This window comes from Falco biarmicus, chromosome 5 (genome assembly GCF_023638135.1).
Source record: "Falco biarmicus isolate bFalBia1 chromosome 5, bFalBia1.pri, whole genome shotgun sequence".
NCBI lineage: Eukaryota > Metazoa > Chordata > Aves > Falconiformes > Falconidae > Falco > Falco biarmicus.
Window position 1 is genome coordinate 74,112,848 of NC_079292.1, and position 23,535 is coordinate 74,136,382.

General features: G+C 41.6%; 1 protein-coding gene across 11 annotated transcripts in view; it reads left to right on the top strand.

Moving 5' to 3' along the window:
* SOX5 (SRY-box transcription factor 5) overlaps window positions 1-16,457 on the top strand; it is a 297,069-nt gene extending 280,612 nt beyond the window's left edge. For all 11 annotated transcript variants that reach the window (XM_056340467.1, XM_056340470.1, XM_056340476.1 and 8 more), the window contains 2 exons: window positions 7,038-7,254; window positions 10,584-16,457. In XM_056340467.1, the coding sequence (XP_056196442.1) occupies window positions 7,038-7,254; window positions 10,584-10,887 (521 nt within the window). In that variant the 3' untranslated portion in view covers window positions 10,888-16,457. The remainder of the gene's footprint in view (window positions 1-7,037; window positions 7,255-10,583) is intronic.
* The last annotated feature ends 7,078 nt before the right edge of the window (window positions 16,458-23,535 follow it).

Consider the following 23,535-nt stretch of genomic DNA (forward strand, 5'->3'; position numbering starts at 1 on the left):
GTGATGAATTTCTTCCCAATATATAATCTAAATCTACCCTCTTGCCATTCCCCCTTGTCCTAGAACTACATGCCCTTGTAAAAAGTCCCTCTCTGGCTTTCTTTCCAGTACCCCCTTTAGGTACTGGAAGGCCACTATAAGGTCTCCCTGAAGCCTTCTCTTCTCCAGGCTGAACAACCCCAACTCTCTCAGCCTGTCTTCACAGGAGAGGTGCTCCAGCCCTCTGATCATCTTTGTGGCTCTCCTCTGGACTCAATCCGACTGGTTCATGTCCTTTTTATGTTGGAGGCCCCAGAGCTGAGTGCAGTACTCCAGATGGGGTCTCACAAGAGTGAAGTAGGGGAAGAATCACCTCCCTCGACCTGCTGGTCACGCTTCTTTTGATGCAGCCCAGGATCAGGTTGACTTTCTGGGTTGCAAGTGCACATTTCCGGGTCATGCTGAGCTTCTCATCCACCAACACACCCATGTCCCTCTCCTCAGGGCTGCTCTCAATCCATTCCCTACCCAGCCTGTATTTGTGCTTGGGCTTTCCCCTTTCCATGTGCAGGACCTTGAACTTGGCCTTGTTGAACTTCATGAGGTGCACAGGGGCCCACCTCTCAAGCTTGTCAGGGTCCTTTCCCTCCAGCGTGTCGACCACGCCACACGGCTTGGTGTTTTCAGCAAACTTACTGAGGGTGCACTCATTCCCAGTTTCACTCGGATTTTTGTCACTGATAAAGATGTTAAACAGCGCCAGTTCTAGTGAGGAATGCCATCACTGGTTCCCGCTCGGACATCAAGCCATTAACTGCAACTCCTTGAGTGCAACCATCCAGCCAATTCCTTATCCACCAAGTGGTCCATCCTGCATCTCTCTAGTTTAAAGGCAGGGATGTCATGTGGGACAGTGTCAAATGCTTTGCACAACTCCAGATAGGTGATGTCAGTTGCTCTTCCTTTATCCACCAATGCTGTAACCCCATCGTAGAAGGACACCAAATGTATCAGGCATAATTTGCCATTAGTGAAGCCATGTTGGGTGTCACTATTCACCTCCTTATTTTCCATGTGCCTTAGCATAGATTCCTGGAGGATCTGCTCCATGATATTGCTGAGCACAGAGGTGAGAGTGATGAAACTGTAGTTCCCCCAGGTCTTCCTTTTTTCCTTTTAAAAATGGGGGCATGGTTTCCCCTTTTCCAGTCAGTGGGAACTTCACCGGACTGCCACAACTTCTCAAACAGGATGGATAGTCTTAGCAACTTCATCCCCAAATCCCTCAGGACCCATGGATGCATCTCATTAGGTCCCATGGACTTGTGCACCTTCAGGTTCCTTAGGTCTCAAGCCTGACCTTCTCCTGGAGGTTCTTAATTCTCCCATATTCTGCAAGAAATCTTGAAATTAGAAAAAGGAACATCTAATTTCCATATTCTCTACTCTTCACATCCCAAGACGACTTTGTCATGAACATCATCTACTGAATTTCATGCCACAGTCTTTCAACTTTCCACTACTTGCTCAAATTCTCAGGACCACATTTTGTCCTAAGTTACTCCTCTGTGACATGCTGAATGATACAGAAGGTGGATAAGGAGGATCTCTGAGGCCAACAAATTCGTGTTCTGCAGAAAAAAAGAATACCTGTGACCAAATTGGAGAAGTTGCATTTTTACTGATAAAGGCTGTTACAGGACTTAAGCATCCCTTGGGCCAGGTAGAAGCTTAAGCAGGAAATTTTTACCTAGGCTGCAGGTCTCACTGGTTTTGCAGACAACTCAAGAGATGTAGCTCAGTTGTAATGGCAGCATTAGCCAACTGCAGGGCTGGTAAATATGCTGAGTTTTGACTGGTCAAAGATTTGAAGTTTGGCTTGATTAGAGTGGTATGAAAAGTTAGCAGGAGGCAAGTGGAAATGAGATAAATTGGTCAGAGAGGCAGAATGTATTGGCTGTGTATGGCAGATGTGACGATATTGACCCATGATTAAAAGGGTGGTACGGGATGATTAGATTAGTTATGGGGACAGGATTAGAAGGCTAAATTGGTTATGTTGATGGTAAAATAACCTTATACTGGTTAAAAGGGATTATACTGGTCAGAGGTGTATGATGTAATTAGACTGAGGACAGGGCAGTAATAGTTTTGGTCTGTTTCTAAATTGAGAGTAGACCTGGTTAAACCTGTTTTTAAATAATCAGCTTCAGAAATCTACAAGATCATTCTGAATGGCCCTTTTCATATAGAAAGTACAAAGAGAGCTTGATGTTTTCCCTCTTAACTGATTGTTTTGGATAACAACCTCCGACAGCACGCTGCTAATTCATTCTGCTTAAAACAGGCGCTTGAGCTGGGCTGACATTTTACGCGGTCTCTGGGGATCCTGGTTGACATTTTAAAGGGCTTCTAAGCATTTTATAATACCCTAAAATCTGGTTTTAATAAGCCATTCTGCTGAAATTGTTAACATAAGGAATCACCTTTTACTATTTGGCGCTAGATCAGGGAGATATGGGGACATCTTTTTCTGATTAGATATACAGTAGTTGGAGTAAAATGTGCAAATTCATTACAGATCCTGTTGAGGTGACAGACAGTATAGCTGACTCCAAACTCTTTCTGTTTTGCTGCCAGATATGGGGAAAAGCAAGGTCTGAGGCAGTAAGAGATGGTGTTTCTATTTCTTTCTAGCATCACATTTAATTTTTTTATTCCACCTATGCAATGGAGAGGGATGTCCTGATGTCTTCTTTCTTGACAGAAACGTTACAAAGGTCTTCCCTCAATTGCAAAAGGGCAGTCTTTTGAAGTCAGCAGGGAGCTCTCTGTTAACTGGCGGAGGGTGAGCAACTAGAAGCTTAGAGTTCAGCCAGGTATTAGGGTCTCTTTATTAGAAAGCCACAATTTCTCCTTACCATCATTTTTAGCAGCACTGCTACACATTGAGGTCAGAGAGCTCGTTGTCACAGAGAGTAGCTTAGATGGAGTTGTCACCAATCGAGGGTCATTTTTATAGTAAAATGAGAGGAAGTGCCCTTCCCAGCACTAGAATTCTCTAGGGATTATGTTTGACACTGTGGTATTATGTTTCGAGCATAAAAATTAGATACATGGATTTGTCGCTAAATTCATCTGTGCATACGTTTGTCATCCATCTGTTCATTGCAACTTAAACTTGCGGATGATTTTTTTTTTAGTAAATTGTTAAAAAAGTGCTAAAATGGGTCTGCTGGACCCTATCAATTTAATAATGCATTGTTTCGATATTTTTGTAAATATTTTAATTAATTTCACTGAGAAGTCTACATAAAAAGATTATGAACAAATGAGAATAGATACTACCTTCAGAAATTATCTCGTGGATGTGTGTGTGAATACAAACCTATACACATTATACAAGTGTTTGTGTATGTGAGGGTATTTTTTAAATGTAAAATCAGCCTGATTCGGATACTCAGATTGAAAAATGTCAGTCTAATAGACTAAAAGTTAGGCAATATTCCAAACATCTGAAAATTCTTGTCAGAGAAACTTGGCTTAAAATCAACAGTAAGCAGAGCTCCTATTCCCACCTAGTGCATGTGTGCGTGTGCCCGAGCACAAGTGCCAGGGCACACGTGGGGCATCTCTTCTCTGCCCTGGATTCAAACAGCTGGCCTCTGCAGCCGTGCTCATAGACACTGTGTGGGTGCAGCTCCGACTGCCCTGGCTCACACTGGGGGCAGGAGCCACGTTTGGTTTTGCAAAGTCTTATGATATTCTCATTTATTTTCTAAATACTTCAGCCACTAGATCAGGGAGAATTGTGTGAGAATCCTGCTTGTGATTATGCATGCATCCAGGGAGGAGAACAGGTTCTTTTTTTCATAGTCAAGGAGAAAAACCTTGCATACTTGACCCACTCAAAGCTTTTTAACACAGATGGTGAGCAGAAAGCTCACCCAAGAGTGTAAATCTTCCCTTAAAAATAAAGATTTTTCAAGATTCTTCAATCACACCTTGTTTGGGCTTGGGCTTGGGCTTGGCACTGTGCATAGGTACCCATGCCTGCCTGTGTCTATTTATAGACACATAAAACAATGGCAGATAAAGCTATTACAAATATATTTTGTCCAAAGGCAAGGTGTTTTTAACCAGTTTTAATATGTTTGTTGGCAATACTCAGTGATAGCTTAGCTTGCCTGTGGGTGCAGATTCAAAGGTCCGAGTTCCATATTTTTCAGACACTCAAAATTTCAGATTAAGGCCAAGCAGAAAGCTGGCTGGATTTTGTGTATTACTAAGAAAATAAGTGTAAATTATAAAATGTAAAAACCAAAGATTTATCATCGGAAAATGTGCCCTTTTTCAAAATTTTTTTTGACAGAACCCTTTGTTTAATTATTTATGATACTTCAAAACATACTAGTAAATTATATTTAGTATATTTTGTAAAAACACTAAAGTCATAGTAAGAAGAGGTATCACTGCAGAAAGCAGCTATTAAAAATTTGCTAGGAAGAGAGGTGAGACTGCCAGGATTTTTGTTTGCAGCTTAGGAAGGAAAAACATAACAAATGACATTTATGTATAAATATTGTATGTGTAACTGTATGTACAAATATTATGCATCAAAATTTCAGATTTTATGGCCCCGATCCTGCAAAGACTTACATGTTTACCTAGCTTCACCCACTATTTACAGATTTTTTCACATGAAAGGGTAGGAATCTGCCTGCCCAGGTCTGACTGTAGGATTGCAGCAAGTGAGCTAGCGCAGCAAAAGAGGGATTGTGCGGGGATAGAACATTTTCATGGCAATTTTGCAACAACTGATTTTAATTTCTACCTTTCTGTCTGTCCGTCTATCTCAAAATATGTCTGAGTTCCTACATTGCAGGTCCCCTCATGGCATGTAAAGCAAATGTCCAGATTTGTATAAAGACGGAGGTTGTCAACTTTATTATTCATAAATAAAAACTGATTCATCAGCAGGAAATGGGGCTGGGGCTGTTTTTCTAAGCTGCTGGGACTGCAGCAGGCCTGTGATTAGAGAGCTCTGGATTCTAGATTTTATGTTTTTCTTCATGTGCTAAAATGCCAGTGTGCTGGTGTCTATGAGGTAGAATTTGAATTAATATGAATAAAGCATATGCTTTACCCTGAACTCTTACCATCATTCAACACAGGCCTTATCTATGTTTCCATCTTACGCAGCATTAGTAGGTGTTTAGTGTTTTGGCAGTCTCCAGATGTTTATGACTGTGTTGTTTAGTCCAAAGTCTAGGAGGTAGTACATGTGGAAAGTTGGTGTCACTTTTTCTAGCCACTCTTTTTTGCCAGAAAAAGCTTGGAATAATTTCCCTGCAGGAGGCAAAGCCACGGACCAGGATTCCGGCCGCAGAGGTTTGCTGCCCCGTGTAACACAGAGCCCATCTGCAGATCCTCGTGCACAGACACTACCTCTGTATGACATACAAAGTGCCCCGCAGGAATTTTAGTCCAAACCCTAGAAACCATCTAGTCACACTAATGTGGTGCTGCGCCTAAGCTAGTAGCAATGTAATTAAACTGTTTCCCATCCCGGAACTAGCTGGAGGATCTCTGCATGTTAGGTGTTGTAAATATTATGAAAAATTACGTTTTTGACTGCAAAGCAATGTTTGCTAAGTAAGGGATTCCATTCTCCTCTTCAAAACAAAGACATCATTATTTACAAATCTGTTATCTCTAGGTGTGAGGTCAGGCTGTACTAGCCTGTTAGTCCTTCACTCCAGAAGGCCAAACTACAGATTAGAATAAAGATTCAAAGAGCAATGGGGAAAGTGGTGTCAGTAATCAGAAGGGGCATTTCTAGAGGGAACCAAACTGTTTTCTTTCCTGGGAAGGGATAACTGTGCTCTCTGTATTGTGAGTCTTAGGGGCACAGTGAGCTAAGACCAGCCTGAGTAATAGCATGAGCTAAGTACAGTGTGAGTAACCATAAAAAATGAAGAACAAGAGGAAGTAAAGTATGACATATGACATTATGAACCCATTAAATTGAGAAACTATTCAAACTTTTTTTCCAATGGGAAAATTGATTATTTTCCAATAAAGTTTTTCTCCTAAGCCACATGTTTCACAGCTTGGACCATTCCTGTTGTTTGAAATGTATCTTACCCTGAAGCAGTTCTACAGTTCATGGAAAAATAAAATAGCGTAACTGATTCAAGAAATTTTACTTTCTGCTCCTATATTATGTCCTTTCAGAAATGCTAGTTTATAAAATTCAGGAGGTATTTGAAAACAATTGTAAAGTCTTCATTATTTCCCTAGCTCAAGTATCTACACTAACATAGGCAGTGTCAGAAACAAGGCTGCCAGCAATGAAGCCACAGTGTGGCTCCGTGGAGAGGTGTGCCGGTATCCCAGTGCTCTTCCCTTCACGACGCATAGTAAATTCTTGAAGTTGGAGCTGGCAGTGTTCACCAGGACTTAGTCGGAGTTAAAACCCCACTGAGACATATGGGGTAGTTTATAGCTTTTAGAGGCATTGCTTCAAGGTTTTTGCAGGCTCCTGTACCCAGCAGCAGCCATGGTGGGGCATAGCGACTAGATCACAGCACAAGGGAGTGGTGCCTCCTCTACAACAGGACGTGAAAACAGGCCCGTGGCCAAAGGAAAGCGGGAGGGATGTAGCAGAGCAGACTGTCTATCTCAGGGATCTTTGGCCATTCCACTAAAATACACTGCCTTGTTTTCTAAAACCAAGTGTCAGGGATTGCTCGTTATCAGGATGATGGTTTTACTTCCCACCTGAAAGACATTGTAATGTGGGGACGTTTCAGTAAAACATCAAGTCAAAACCTCCAGTATCATCTCTCTCTGCCTCTTGGCCATACCCAAGAGGTTTACCAGTCAAATACAAACAAGACCTGACCCCTGTCTAGAAGCTCTGACAGATTCCCAGCCCAAAGCAATATAACCGTAGGTATCTTGTTCTGGGTGACCTACTTGTTTCTCTGCCTTTCAGTGTTTGTGGATGAGTAGAATCTCATTTCTCTCTCTTCTTTTTTTTTTTTTTGTGACAGGATCTCGCTGGAAAGCTATGACAAACCTAGAGAAGCAGCCATACTATGAGGAACAGGCCCGACTCAGCAAACAGCACCTGGAGAAATACCCAGACTACAAATACAAGCCAAGGCCGAAGCGTACCTGCCTTGTAGATGGCAAAAAATTACGCATTGGCGAGTACAAAGCTATCATGCGCAACAGACGCCAGGAGATGAGGCAGTATTTTAATGTTGGGTATGGGACCTTTAAAAACTTTGCTCATTTAAGCAAAAAAAAAAAAAAAATTCAGGGAGAATTCTTAATTCAGTGTGGTAAATATTATATTTTAATGGCAAGAACTTTATATCTTGTTAACAGAATATGAAGCTTATACTTTAAAACAATGTGTTCCAGGAGGAAGTTAGGCAGTTATGGATTTTTTTGTTGGCTTTGCTATATACTCATCTTACAGCTTCAGCCAGCTGTCCCATTTCCACTGTGATCATGCAAAATAAAAAAAATAAAAAAAAAAGGCTTAAGATTTTCCAAAGAAATGTAAGTCTTCTAATAAAGCCTTGTAAGTATTACTTTATTATGGGGCCTCAGAGAGTATATCTGAATTGAATCTATGGTAAAGCCTCTTAATCTGAAAGCCAAAAATACAAGTTTGCATTCAGTTTGATCTGTGGGAAGTGGTCTGCAAGAGGACTGCTGAACACACTGAGCTTGAGCCGGAATATGGACTTGGCTCAGTTAATTCATGTCAGGCATGAAGCTGTCTGCGTTGTTCATTGTGATGGCATTTGTCATACTAGGGAGTGTCTTCCAGTACGGTAAGCTAAATGCTTTGTGTTGAGCGTAAATTTCAAGAAGACTGGTTCTGATAAAGAGCTAATAGATCAGCCTGGTATGATTAGATTAAAATCTGCCTAGAAAACTGACATGTATTTTTCTTCTGCAAAGACTCCTTGGTTTTGGTTACAGTAGATCAAAAGAATCGGAAGTAATCAAATATTCTGCAATATTTCTGTATTCATTCCAGAAAATTAAAAGCTACATAGTGGTCTTAAAGCAAAACCAGGAACAAGAAAACACTCAGAAATAATGGAATATCTGTTCTGTTTCATCTGAATTTGGAATAATTTTAATATTAACTGAGTTGCACATCTCTCCAGTTAATGGTTGGAAGTAGCAATAAAGGAGAGAATATCTGTACAGCAACTGTTAAGTGTCATCAGACTGTGTTTTAAACAGCTACAGTGTGTATTGTTACAATAAGCCGCTCAGCAGAGAAATTTGAGCTGCTTAACCCTGTGGTGCTGGCAGGTCCAGTGATCCCAATGGTAAGCACTGAAACAAACACAGGGAAGTCAGCCAACATTTGGCATCAAGAGATTAAAAAAAGAGGAGGGGGGGCCTTCTGGAAAAAGAATAGATGGGAACAGAGCCCCCAAAACACTGCTTATCTGGTTAACATGCATGCTTCATCATGGGAAAAAAATTAACCTTGTAACATTCTGCATATTATTTAGCTTTCCAAACAAGTCTGACATTGAAATCAAGACATTTCTGGAGATAATTTGCACTGGGGCGTTAGAGCACAGAACCTGGGGTAAAATCTTCATAGAACTTACTGACAAAGCGGCCAGTGGCTGCAGCGGGGTCAGTGTTTGATGCTGGCAGTCACAGCACAACGGTTGCTTTCCTGGGTTTACTTCCCCATCTGCTCCATTACCCGGTACAGGTCGTCCAGGGCAAAACTTGTAAACACCAGTCCAGCTCCTGCCTGGGCACCAAAATAAGTGATTGGGTTTGCAAGAGCTGCTGGGACATGCTGAAAGCCCATGTGATGGCATCGCAATGGGAAGGTTTGGGCATTTTTGGCAACTCTTGGCCTTAATGCTTCCCTGTCTCAGCGTCCTCATCCTTAATGGTGGTGTGGAAGCTCACCTCACCGGACTGCTGAGAGCCCTAATACATTAGCATCTGAGGACTGCTATGAGATCCTCTGGAGTGGACATCCTATATAAGTGGAAAAATACTATTCTTAAATTATTTAATATTTGAAAAGCACTCTGAAAAGCACCATTTAAGTGCAAAGTGTTCCTATTGTTAAATATTAAAAGCAATTTAAGTGTGCTGAATCTTGTTGCAGAAATGCTGACTCCAGAAAACAAAAGCCTTCCTATTGAATTAAGAATAAAATGCAAATTAGATCCGCTCCCTACATTTAAGAGCTATATCTTCAGCTGAGACAACTTCTGCTTGTTTCAGAAACACGGAAATAAGGACTGTGTGGAGGGAGGCCTCGCTCGAATGGCAGGCAGGAAGGATCTGAAAATGCAGCAAGCAATTCCAAACAAATGTAAAGCTGTTTGGCAGAGGAAAGTCTTTCAGGATCACTGTACTGTGCAAGGCTTACTGTACAGCCAGGGCACAGGCAGGCAGGGGAACAGGGGAGGGTTTCATTCTTAATTAAGAATGTTCATCTCAAGAGACTCTGCCCTGTCTCCTGTGGCAAGGCTTTTCAGTGCAGATGGACACACCGCTGATGACATTACAATGTGCAGCATGTACTGAAGAGTATTACTGCAATGGAATTACTTCATGCAGCAAGGAAACAAAAGGAGCATGAATTTTAAACCTCTAGGCTTGTTGGGACCCTGAAGCTTCTCAGGGAAACAAACACTAGTATAACACAGCTAGTGTTCTTGATGCAAAGGGAATTTCTATGGCCTGGAATAATTCTTCTTTCATTACTGCAGACAGGTTTCCAAGGCTTAGATGCCACATAAAGGCATCCTGTAGAGGATTTTCTCAAATGCTCATGTTGCTTGCTTGCTTTTTATTTATTTTTAAATAATGCATGCTTCCGGTTTAAGTGTGCCTTTTCCCAATTTTATCCTCCATCCTTCAAAGGTTTCTGCTTTTCACAAGTGCCGCTTACTGTGGAAACGATCATCTTCCAGTGGGAGGCCCTTGGTGTTCATCCTATAACCCCCCAGAAGTCCCACTGTTCCTCTCTCTGATAGTGGCCAGATCTCTGAGTGAACATGGAGTAAACATTGACTCTTTGGAGAGACCTGCTTTCTCCTCATCCATGGGTACTTTCTTACAGGACCTCCCCATTCCTGTGCAAACTACCTAGTCTCTCCTGTTGGCAATGTGTTACTTCTCTGTCTAGTCCTGTCAGCAGCTTAGACTATTTAAAAGGAAGAATTTCAAAATACATGGGGCTTAATTTGGACCACAATTGAAAAGATGTTTATTTTGGGCTGGCAGCTCATGGGACACCCAGGTTATCCAGTAAAGAAGTTTGCATCACAAACAGGCAAGCTGAAGCTGTGTAGTTCAGGTACAGCTCAAGATGTTTACAGAGATTAGGATTTCTTATCAGTGAAGTTGGTTTGGGCCTGATGTTCATGTCAAGAGCATCAGCTGGAGGGTCTGAAATATTGATACAAGGGCTGTCTTGCATGGGCCACCCCAGAGCATATACTATGGGCTTGCAAAGTGCTGTTGTACTTGCACTCTCTTTACTCCTTCCAGTATTCAAACGTCCTTTTACTTTTTCTTCATTGCAGGCAACAAGCACAGATTCCCATTGCCACCGCAGGCGTAGTTTACCCAGGAGCCATTGCCATGGCAGGAATGCCTTCCCCGCATCTGCCCTCCGAGCACTCGAGCGTGTCCAGCAGCCCAGAGCCCGGGATGCCCGTCATCCAGAGCACTTATGGCATCAAAGGTGAGGAGCCTCATATCAAGGAAGAGATGCAGACCGACGATGTCAATGGAGAAATCTACGATGAATACGATGAGGAAGAGGATGACCCCGATGCAGACTATGGCAGTGACAGTGAAAATCACATTGCGGGGCAAGCCAACTGATCAGGGTCCAAATGTCTCATGACCTACAGGACTTCAAGGAGAAAAGAAAAAATAAAGCCCCATCTGGTTTATCCTTGCCAGTGGCCAAGCACATTAACTTTCTCATACACTGACTGTTACTTTAACTGTTAGTCTTAACTAGTTGGGACATCAGCTGACTAATAGACATCAGCCTGCATCAGAAGAAAAAAGGCTCAGAAGAAAGGAAACAAAGACAACGACAACAACAACAACAGAATGATATAAGCTATGGGTAAAATAATGCCAGTAATTCAGCTGCTATACCCAAGCACTGAAGTCTTACCCGTCGACCTTTTATTATTATTATTTTTTTTTTCAAATAAACTTTATGGCTGTTTGTTCTACAATGTTCTAGAAATTCTCACTCAGGTACACAGTGCCAACAAGTGGCTTGTGAATGTGTTTTGTTGTTTTGTGCTACAGTTTAAAGAGAAATAATTTTTTTTTTTTTTGGTAATGCACCTGACAGGAAAGAAAAAAGATAAAATTCCTTTTATCCCCTGTCTCCTCCTCCTCCTCCTCCTTCTCCCTGGCAAATTTGGGTCAGAAGTGCGTGTGTGTGTGTGTGCGCGCGTGTGTGCCTGTGCGCGTGGCTGGCAAGGAAGGAAGTGGGGAGTCTGTTTCTGTTAACCCCAACAAGCAATTATTTCCTTTCAAGAGAGGACTTCTCTTCATCAGTTGCACACCATACTGAGTCTTTGAGCAAGTGCCAAATTTGTACTAAAGCGCTGAACTAGTCCAATTTGCTTTCTTTTTTTTTTTATTGGTCTCTTCTTGTTTTGTTTTTCTTTTGCTTTTCTTTTGCTTCCTGCTCTGTCTTAAGTTAGGACAGTGTTGTATCTTAGACAATCCCTTGAAGAACCTGATATACCAGCAGCTGGTGAGATTAGACATATATTTTTGGTTTTGCTTTTGCTTTTTAAAGGAAACTGTAGGTGCCGTTCTCAGGTGAAAAAAGAGAGAGAGAGAGAGAGAGATAAGAAATTTAGAGAAAAAATATTTTATGGTCTTGGATTTTCTTGTGTGCGTGTTTATGGTACTAATAAGAATAATATTGGACTATTGTGAGCAAAAAGCATGTTCCAGAATGAAGTCCTGCACCCTCCAAATGACTTGGTCTGTAAGGAGCCTTTGCTTTTAATTTACACTTCAAGTGGCAGCATATACAATGCAAAAAAGGCTTGTCCAAGATGTGATTTGTTCTGCACGGGACAGGACAACTGGAAATGTTACCTCCTCGCTGAGTGTAATTAGGTTATATGATGTCCAGTTTTGATGAACTTGTACCTTCAGGGTGGCTGAGTAATGATCTCTGATTCAAAATGCATCTTTTTTTAAACTGACATTTTTTTCTCCTTTGCACTTGCAGAAATTCATTTTTATCAGTGACATGTTTGCGTGGGAAGGACAACTAGTAACTATAAAGAGATTTCCGTATTCAAAGGGGCCATGTAAGAACACAAACCTTTGCAGTGCTGAGTTTTCCTAGCTGCTGCCTCTCACAACTCAAAAATTGTTCTCCTGGGCTAAAATGCTTTCAGCATTGTTCTAGAGCACTTAGATACTTTGCTTGGGCAATTTTGCCTTCCTTGGGCAACAGCAACTACGTGAGGAAGGTGGATTTACACAAGCGTAATCCTGAGCAGAAGTTAGCCCCTTGCATTTGTAATAAGGTAACTGAATGTTACACTTTATTTCAGAAAAAAAGAATGTAAATACAAGTGAATCAAAGAGTCTGTTCTCGTCTCCTCACTCTGATCTTCACGTAGAAGGAGAGGACCCAGGTTTGTGTAGCAAGACAGGAACATTAGATTAGCTCTAGACCAACCAACCAACCAAAAAGGCTACCCCTAATTTGAAACAGCAGCTATCTGTGAGCTCCTCTCTGGCCTGGGAAGGAAAGTCTTAGGATCATACTGAGGCAAAAGCCTTCCTCTGAGTCAGTTTTCTAACTGAGGATGCCACCTTTATATTCATGTTGCTCCCTGGTAAATTCCTGCTCCTAGAGAGAGACTCATTGCTAGTGTTACCACTTCTAACTTGTAAAAATAGCCCTGTGAATCTCAGTGCCAGTGAGATCCCAGCCCAGGCATTCACCAGGACCATGGTCTTCAGTACTTGGCGGCATTAATTTTGCAAAGGGTCCCTTAATCAAGTAAATTTAGCACTTGGTGCAGCCACTTAAGTGCAGGGGCAGGATGAAAGGGGCAGGTAGGAGGGGAACTGGGAAGGAGGGTGGCGGGAGGGGGTGTCTTTCTTTGGTTCTTGAAATCCCACTTGAAGTGTAACTTGACCTCTGCAGACCTTGTGCAAAGCAAACAAGCAAATGCCATTGAAGACTTTAGGACAATACTCCGATGAGCGGTTTGGATGTGTTATAGTTTTACCCCGCAACATCTGTTTTATTTTTCTCCTGTTTTCTCTGTTTTGATTTCCACTTCTGCTTCAAAAAATTGTTTTCTATTTTCTCTCTCTCGGAAGATTTGCTCTCGAGTTATGCTTGGAGTAGCTGATCATGTCCTCCATGTCAGAGAGGGTTCTTTTTGTTTGTATTTTATGACTGTGTTGGGTTTTTGGTTTGGTTTTGTTTTTGTTTTTTTTTTCAGTTGAACTGCCTCTTCTTGCTAGTGTTGTAATGGTAATTATGATAATAATAATAATGGTCAGCTGTTCCCAGATTAGTAAATTATGTATAATTTATTTTACCCCCCCTCCCTTTTTTAACTTTATTTTATTCTGTTCTAATTTGGCAGTGCAGCAAATGAAGCTGTTAGGCTATTTAAAATGGATACCCCTCCCCACCTTGCCTTTTTATATATATATAAATATATATATATACATATGAAAACAAATCGCTTCTTCTTCTTCTCACACCATTTCTCTTTCTTTTATTTTAATTTTGGCCCCAGCCATGTCAACTTCTGATGTTTATTATGATGGAGTGAATTAATGGGAGTGTTGTTTTCAATCTTAATTAACTTCTGCTCTCTCATCACTTATTTTAGTTATTTGATTACACCAGTCATCTAGAGCCAATTTTTTTGAAGCACTCTGTTTGGATAAGAAGGAAAAAAAGTAGACAATTGTTTTTATATCATTATTATGTACAATGTGAAAACAGATATTTGCTCCTTTTTTAAAAAAAAAAAAAACTTTTAAATTTGTTCCCTGTCTTTGTGAACAAATTACTTCTGACTCTTGTGGGTTCACCTCACATTTGCTGGATGCTTGATTTCCACCACGTTATAGAGACTCTCTGGTTTAATTGTGTCACTTTGGGCTACCAGAATACTTTGTTTTAGCTCCAGGTAGGTGCCACTGCAGCAGGTGTGATTGGAGCAAGTCTCAGACGCGTGGGCTGGAAAGCTGGCCTCGGAGAGGTCAGTGGGAAAAAGGCCCTTTGACTTCAGCAGGACCGAATCTCAGCCCCCAACTATGGGCTGGGCTGCAGGAGACGCTCCTGGAAGTAGCCCCGTCTCCGTGGGCAGGGTCGGTCCTGTGCCGGAGGAGCACCTGTGCCGGGGCTGCGGGACCGAGCGCTGCTCTCGGCAATGGATGGCGTGACAGAGCCCTTCTGCAGGAGCGCTCTGCTCCGCTCACTGCCTTGGCCTGGACTAGGGCTCAGATGAATGCTAATTTTGTTACCATACACATTTCTGTCTGAGAAACTACACTAGAGCCTGGGCTTCCGTCAGGCTTGTCGAATGGGTAGCTTTAGCAGACTATCCACGTCCTGCATTTGGATGTTGAAACCAATGCAGCAATGTTAAAAAGAAAAGGAAACAAAAAAATAACAAAAAAAAAAGGCAAAAAAAAAAAAAAAAAAGGCTCTGGGGTCCCAAACTAGCGAAATACTAAACGCCTGTGCTAATGTTTTGTTGGGTCCAAGGATGAGCGCCCATATAGCCTTTGGCAGTAGAATACCAGATTTGAAAATGAGGCCCTGTTTGTCCCTCTTGAATTTCTTAGAAAAAACAAAGCAAAGCAAAACATACATTTTAAAAAGATCTTCTTGTCTTGTTTCTTTTTTTTCCTGGGTTCTGTGCCCTGGAGCATGTAGAAAAAACAGGTTAGAAGAGATTAGGATCATATTAACCTAAAAGCGCATTGAGGCCCTAATGCCAAGGTGGGCTTCATTCCCCTCTTCCCTGGGAACCCGGTGAGCAAAGATGGTCTTGGGGAGCTGCCGGGGTCAGGGGATGTAGAGCCCATCTCCTCCTAAACAGGGGGGAGCCGCTTATACCATGCGTCTCACAAGCTTACAAAAGAACAACACCAGCAGTGGGGAAAAGGGGAAAAGAAAGAAGAAAAAAACTGAGGCACTTGCTTCTAAGCTCAATTAAATAACACAGAGTATATCCTTTTTCAATTTATTCATGCCTTATATTAGTAAAATAGGATTTTTAAGTGCATTTAACATCTTTATTTAACCGTTCCGCTATATTAATCAGGCCCCCAGAAAAGAACACTAGCTATTATTATAGCATTTAATTAGTTTTGTAACCAAATCCTCTTATTACAAATGCATATGGAAGAAATTCTTTCTTCGAAGACATTATTTCAAAGATTTGGTTACTGCAGTAGACTCTCTCTTTAATTAAATCATTTTTTAGAAAGTAAATTGTCTTTAACCTTTTTACAGCACATTTTCAGAGCTTTTTCTTTTTAATCCAAAGAGATGAGCTGTTATTGTCCCCGAAGAAGCCTCTGACATCACGTTCGTAACATCAAAAATAATTATACTCCGTGGAAACGTAGACTTTACTTAGCAAGAATTCATCTGCTAGAATGAATGGCAACTATATGATATCTCGTACGTTTAAGGGCATGATGTATTGGATAGGAAGTATTTTTGTCTGCCCACTTCTCGATAGAATCGTACCTTCAATTTTGCAAAGAACTGTGTGTAATTCACTTGATGTGGATTCAAGTGTATCCTCAATTCACAGGGCATGGGCTGGCTGTTTAGCTTGGTTTATATTTACATTTTTTCAACTTTATCTTAACTTGTCAGTTTCCCAGATTGAAGAACATGTCAAGTTCGTTTTTTCTACTGACTGATTTCTCTACTCCCCAGTGTTTTTGTCACTGGTTTGCTGAAACAGTATTTATATAGCTCCATTGGCTCTAAAGCTCTTACTCCTTCTAACATTTTGGATTTTACAAGTGAAATGAAAATAGAAAAGAAATAGAGACAATCAAATGCCTGGAGCTTAAAACAAAGTATGTGCAACCTACCATCTCACTTGAAATTTAATAAAAGAAATAATTATGTAAATATAACATAGAGTTATAGATTTATATTTTGTTCATAACACATAGTGTAATATAAGTTGTATATTTTCATGTTTTGGTTTTATGTTATCATTCATGCCACAATAAATAAAAAAAAACAGGAGTTGATGTACTCTTTAAAAAAATACAAAGTGGGTTGCCACCATCCTGGGTTTTTGGTTTTGTTTTTGGTTTTTTGTTTCTTTTGCATTCCCCTTTTTCAGTATTATTGCCCTGCAAGGCACCAATAAAACAGCAAATGTGTTCTTTACCTATCCTGTGGTCTGTTTCCCACTTATTATAGCGAAGGGTGTGCTAGTTAATTTTCTTGTCAGAACAAAATGGCTGGGCTCAAGGAGCACAAAATGAGATTTACATTTAGCTTACCAGTCTGCTCCAGAATTCAGGGGGTTTATCAAATCACAGGAGAAAGAATCACCCCAAATTTAGAACATCAGCATTAAAACAGAAGAGTAAGTTGGTTCCTGAGCAATGTAGTACAGTGCAATTTCTAGTTCAGAGTTGGGGCACCAAATAAGCAGGGGCGGCTGAATCCAGAGGTTTGGCCTGTGCCTACCTTCCCAGGTGATGTTCACTTTCCACGGGCTTCTCTGTTCAGAGACCAAACCAAATTCAGGGAAATACCCGATTATAAATGCAGATGACACAAAGCAATGAAAAAAATAGCACTGCTCATAGTTAGTCAAAATGTCCCAACATGCTGCCTAAACAGTTCATGAAGTTTTGACAGCAGCATATGGCACAAAGTGGGATGAAATGAATTTGTACCTGTTTTTGACAGTAAGTTATTCTGATGGGTGCTTACTCTCAAGTGCCTACGGCTTGACAGATGCCATTCTATGGTTCCAGATTTCCTAAAGGGAAAAGGCAATATTTGGGAAAGCGGGAAGAAGTTGGTGGAGGTCCTACAAACCTGCCTGTGCTTCTCTTGCTTGCCAGTTTGTCCTCTGTGCCCTTCCTGGGCGCACGATGACACCTAAAACATCCCATCAGCAAATCAGAGGTCTGTTTTGGCAGCTTCCAGATACAGCCTATAGTAGCTATAAAGCACCGGTGCAGTGGAAGAAGAAACGAACCTGAGCAGAACCATATAATGTCACGCTCAGGCCAATAAGTGTTACCATCCTTTAACCCCTTAAAATCCCTTTATCTGTTACCGTCGTCAACATGTGATGAAGGGAGCACCTGTCTACCTGAAAGGCCAGAGGAACAAACGACCGTGCTGGGCAGCGTGGCTATTAAATTATGGTGGGGTTTATATTCAGTGTGCCTGACCTGCACCTTGAGCCAAGGCAAACAGTTTGCTTTTTTTCCCTTTTAAGAAATACCGCCCTAATACAAGGAGTACCACTGCCAAAGCCTTACTGCTTACTTACTGCTGCCTTACCCCTTGCTGGCATGGCACCCCCTGCCCACCTGGCCCTGAAGCATCACTGAACACGTAGGCCACCTCACCACCCTGTGCTGGGATGGAGGGCTGTACAATCAACGAGATCAACAATGTTCCCTAAACCAGTGGGGAAAAATGTTTAGGAGATGAGAAAAGCTCAGCCTCAGATAGATCTAAACTGTAATAGGAGTGGACAACGCTGCGCTTTGCAAAAACAGAAATGAAGACCAGTTAAACCCTAAGTGTGCAGCTGAAGTTAAAAAAAACAGTTTCTAGAATGTTTAAGTGATATAATGGCCTAGTCTTGGGAGTGGCAACAATTCTTTCCCTAGACAAGTTGTGGGGATTTTTTTCTTTTTTTTTTTACTTTCTTTTTTTTTCTTCCAAAAAATGCTAAAGCATTCCAGCAATTGCCTGTAGCAGGAAGGAAGAAAATGAGGATAATTATGACATTAATCTATTTTAAAAAGAAAGACGTGTGACAATTAGCGCATTCCTACCAAGAAAGTAACATACAGAGCTATATGTGTGTAGGAAAGTGAAAAGACCCCCCACAGAAGCCATGAAAGGTTATGGAAAGCGTATGTGCCTCATGAGGAAGCGCAGTGCTGTGACTTCGGCATCAGCAAGAAAGAGTGTATGGGAGCTTGTCAATAAGCTTTCAGTTAATAAATATTCAGCAATACTGTAGGAAAGCAATGTGGAAGAACAGGCAGTATCTGTCAAGCCAACCAGCGGAAAGCGCATGCTGAAAAGGTACAGAAATTCTCATCAACATATTTATGAAAGCAATCTAGTGCCTGAAACTGGTGGGCTTGAGGTAGTTGGAGTAGCTGATTTCAATCCCTGGGATGCTTACACTCACATCTGTTGGTGTTAGAGTAGCACTGGTGGCCATGCACTGAAGTCAGAGGTTGCTTGCAAGCTAACAGCAAGGACAGGAAAAAGAAAATCGCACTGCAGCATTTTTGGCTAATTCAGAAAAGCTGGAGGTGTCATCAGGTCCGTGAGCATCAGCTATGCCCCAGCTGCAAAACATTCCCACTAGCGTGGCTGTGGAAGGTGGAGGGGTGGCAACCGCCCTTCCCGGTTTTGACTTGATTTGCAAGGCTGGCAGTTAGCAGACACAGAGGGGTTTCAGTGAGGGGGGTTTGCTCTTAAGGTAATTTGATATGAAAGCTAATGCAAAAGAGACCCAACAGATTCCCTGGTATCATTTGTACAGTTGCTCTCCAGCCTCTAAGTAGCGTGAGCTTTGCGGACACCATTACGCTGCTGGCCTTACGGCGCGGTTCAGTGGGGCCGCAGGTTCCCGCTGGCTGCGCCACGTGCTGTGCACGGGAGGCACACCTACCGACCCGCCTGGCGCTCTGCGCGCATCTGGCACGGCTACTCAAAATTCCCGTCACCGGGAGCTGGCTATCTGTATCCACCATTTTGAGGGACTGGCCGGTGCTTATTGGTTTGGGAATATTTTGTTGGGTTTTTTTCCTGCTGGCAGAGCAGCCTTGTCAGAGCACAGCAGGCCCCTGGGGCCAGGGGAGCGGGGAGAGCACCCAGCACTCAGCTGGGGTCCTCCTCCATCTCAGACCAGGTTAAGCCCAGAGCACGGTACGCCCAGCAAACTCAGCTGTCGCCATCTCACCGGCGCTGCGTAGCTGAATGGCATGTGACAGCCCTACCAAGGGATGGTCATTCCTGACCCATTAACCAAATCAAAGCAAACTGCTTGGCATGAGATTACGGATCTATTGATTAGGGGTTTGATTCTTTGCAGTTTCGCACCAATTTACCTTTCTGGATGTTTCTAAAATTGCTGCCAGAGGCAGCACAGAAAGTTACTTTTGCCAAAAATGAGGCTTGCCCCTGTCCCCACCCCTATGGAGGCAAGTTAAAGTCACACCAACGTACACCCATCCACAAAATCTAAAATTGTTCAGGCAGGGAGTCTTTTTTGTAGAGCTGGGTCTTAATGGCGCTAGGATGGTACATACATAATTGAAAATATAATTAAAAGCATGAATTTAAGGTTTAGTTAAAACTCCGCCAGCCCAGGGTGGCAATTCAAGCTGCAGTCTGAATGGCATTTTGAGACAAGTTACACTTGGTTTAAGTCCTGACTATATGTTTAGTCTTATTGAACAATGTCATGAAGGAGGAAGGCGGGATCATCTATCAGAAATAATGTAAATTGCTCGCGTAGCTACAGCTCCAGCCATATGAAGGACCATTCGTAGCGCAAATTATTGCCCATAGAAGATACCATTAGTAATTTCAGGCAGCTGCACTGGTGCGCCAGCGACTAGGGTGGGTGTCAGCTACACTGATGTAGCCGTGCAGTGCTGAGTGTGCGTGCATGTGTGTGTGAAGACAGGGGCTCAAACTAAGCCCTGAAAAGCCCCTCCTATCCCCCGGCAAGAGCATCCACACACAGGATTTCTGTCGGTTTAACTTCACGTTATCAGCGCAACTTTCACAGGCAGTGAATGCCTAACCCACTAAGGATAAATCAATGCCTCCCCTTGTATTTAACAGAGATATGACTTAAATGCAGTAAGTAAATCAAAGTAATTATTTAAAATTAAAATTATTTAAGAGACTTAGTCTGGGAGAATGGCATGGTGGTTGGAGAAGCAGCTGAGACACAGGACTTCGGCAGGCTATTCCTGACTCTGTCAGAGACTTGCTCTACAACTTCAGGAAAATTGCTCAGCCCATCTCTAAGACTGCTATAATAATACCTACTTCAAAGGGGTGTTATGAAGATTAATTCATTAATGCCTGCAAAGCACTTTGAGATCTTTGGATTAAAGGCACTATAGCAGTGCAAAGTATTATTAGCTACAGGAAAAAGCTCTCAGGCAAGCATGGCATTAAATGTCTGTGGTTTAAAAAAAAAAAAAAAAAAAAAAAGAAGGAAAAAAACCCACCTCAAATATAGGCAAATTGTGGGTGGTTTTGCTTTGTTTTGTTTTGCTTTGTTTTCTGTGGCCAGGTTTCCATTAGTCAGATCTGTGCTTTGCTAAACCAAGGCCAGGGGTGCTACAGCTCAAGGTCCAACTTTTCTCTCACTCCTAGAGCTCCCACATTGCAAACATAATTGTTTTGTTTTGGGGCTTCTTTTTATCAAAATCCTGACTTTGTGGCTCAAAAGCATGTATAGCTTCCCGCTAAGGACATATTTACCCACTAAACTAAAGAAGAAGAAGAAGAAGAAGAAGAAAATAATTTTACTTTGCATTGACTACATTTTTTTTAATTAATTTTGAGCATTTACTTTCCCAATTAAAAGTCTAATCCATTTGATATAAAAGGGGTAAGATTTTCATTATCGGTAATCAGGGCCTTTTTTATTACCCCCAGAAGAGCTGATCCACCTATTCTGAGCACAATTACAAACAGACCATGTGCAATGGACACTCACAAATAGACTAAATGGAGGGAATTTTAATGAGTGTCTTGGCCCCAAGTATTATTTTCTTCCTGATGTAAAGCGTTAAAAGCAAACTAGAGGTAGCAGGTTTTTCTATATGTCCAGCTTTAAATCTTGCCTGATCTTATCATTCATTCGATGCCCGTGGCAGCGCCTGTGCACTAACTCAGGGTACAATGGGCGCTCCACAGGGCACAGGTGAGCAGGATTCCCCCATCAAGACCAGGCAGCAAAGATGAAGATACAAGCAAGGCTCCCAAAACAATCAGCCGAAGAGCAGTCTTAAAGCTGTCACATTTACCTTGTTAGCCAAATTAATCCAGATTTTAAGGTTTTTAGATTCTTTTTATCTTTGAAACTTTTCAAGTGCAACTTACTGACTTAAAAATAAACTGAATGAAAAGGCTGTAACATAACAGCCTAGAAATTTATTTTATAAATTTTTTTAAAGCATTTCTGTCTTTGGTGAGGAAAACCTTTTAACTTCACTTTGTTTCCAGGTCTCATTGAAAGAGAACACATGGGAAGTGAAGTATAAGTGATTCTGGCTCCCGGAGATGCTTTGTTTCTTTTCTGATAGAATATGAAACTTCATGTAGGTGGTGGGTAGAGCCATCATAACCTGCTTTTTTCTGACTGAATGAGGGAGGTCAATATATTATCGTATCAAGGAAGAAGAAATTATATAGGCGATTCCCCCACAGATAATAAAGACAATTCTGACAGCACGATCAAAACAACTGTATAACTTTTCTTTTCTTTTCTTACAGACACACCAGTGTTTAAATGACAGCTGAAAGAGGATGATGGACTACACACATTATTCTCTGTTCCATCCATTTTTTTTATAATAGAAATATATCTTGAAGGCTATATTCAAGTTGATCAAATAATAAGTCAATTTGTCAATAAAACAGATTAGGCAACCTGTCTGCTGAGATGATATCTGTCAAACAACATATTTTGTTAATACAGTCTGGAAGCAAAAGCCTTCATGAAAGACAATACCAAAAAAACTGTAACACCGCTTTTATTGAAACAGAGCGTTGACTTGTTTCAGTTATAGCTGTTTAGAATCTTTTACTTCAAGTTCTAGTTGCTAGTTAACAAACCACATTTTGGAAAATACTAGGAACAAGTGTTAATGGACTGGTGGGCACTGTCTGCTGCTAAGATGCGGCTATGTTTCCAGACCCCTTGGTAATGCCCACACTATGGGCACAAGCCACCATTAGTGCAGGCGGTGGGAGGCATCTCCATTTCTCCATGCACTGTTTTTTTCTGCACACACACACAGCCCCTCCCATTTGTTGCCCCTGTTACCCACTACTGGCGAGACATCTACAGCATCGCCTGATCTGCTTTGTCACATCATGAGCCCTGTCACTGCACTCACCAGATTAAGGCATGATGCTTTGACACATTGTGTACGCTGATGCAAATAATCTCTCGGAGATGTTGGGCCATGGCCTGATCTCAGCTGTGCGGGGAGATCTCTCAATTTACCGTGCGTGACAAAAACTAGAGGAAGCACTAATATGCACAAATGCAGAGTTATGAAATATGAGTAACATGGAACTAAACCACATAAAGCTGAAGACCCGTTGCTGAAAACATAAGTGCGCAACTCAGAGCTTGTGGTGTCCAATATAAGGTAAAATTGGTGGCTGGAAAAGGCTAGAAAATTTCCATTCTGAACAATGGAAACTGAGATTAACCAGTCTTGGATATTGGAGGGTTTGCCAGGTGAAGTTCAGGCCAGCTGCTTTAGTTCGTGTGATTTTCTCCCACTCCCTCCCTGTGCTAATGCCTTGTAATCCTCAGGAAAGTGGCTGGTTCAGAAACTCGGATTCTCCTTCCTTGATTGGGAAGAAACATGTAATATGCACTAATAGGCTGGAAATTCAAGTAGAATCGTCATGGTTTTGATTTATGGGGTTTTTTAAACAGAACTTGGGAAGCATTTTGTTGCTGAACCATCATCTGATTCAAAATATACAGTCTGAGGAGAACCGAAGATACTCAAAAGTGTGGATAGGTGCTCTAACAGGAGAACCGACCATGGTGGCTGAAAACCAAGCAAACAAAAAAAAAGAGCTTAAATTTTGACAGAGATTTAAGGACTTTCCCACCCAAGCTTGCCTCTGCAGACTCAGACCGCTGTTAAGAATTAATAAGCTAATTTGCTATTGCTCTCAATAATGCATCAACACCTTATGGGACAGAAGAGCTTTCATTCAGAAAAATCTTTCCAAAACCTACAAGTATGGAACTATATTCTGAAAGCTATAGACTGTTAAAAAATAATAAATCTCTGTGGCAAATTTGGTGAATAGATTTAAAGGCTGCACTGAAAAGAGATGGGTATTAGAAAAAAAAAAGTCCAAAAAGCCCTGTCAAAAAATTACGTCAAAACATCAAATTTTTTGGTGGAATTTCAATAGTCAAAGATATTCCCATTAAGTCTACTGTGCAGTTCATTCAACTTCTGGTAGTGGAAATCCCCATT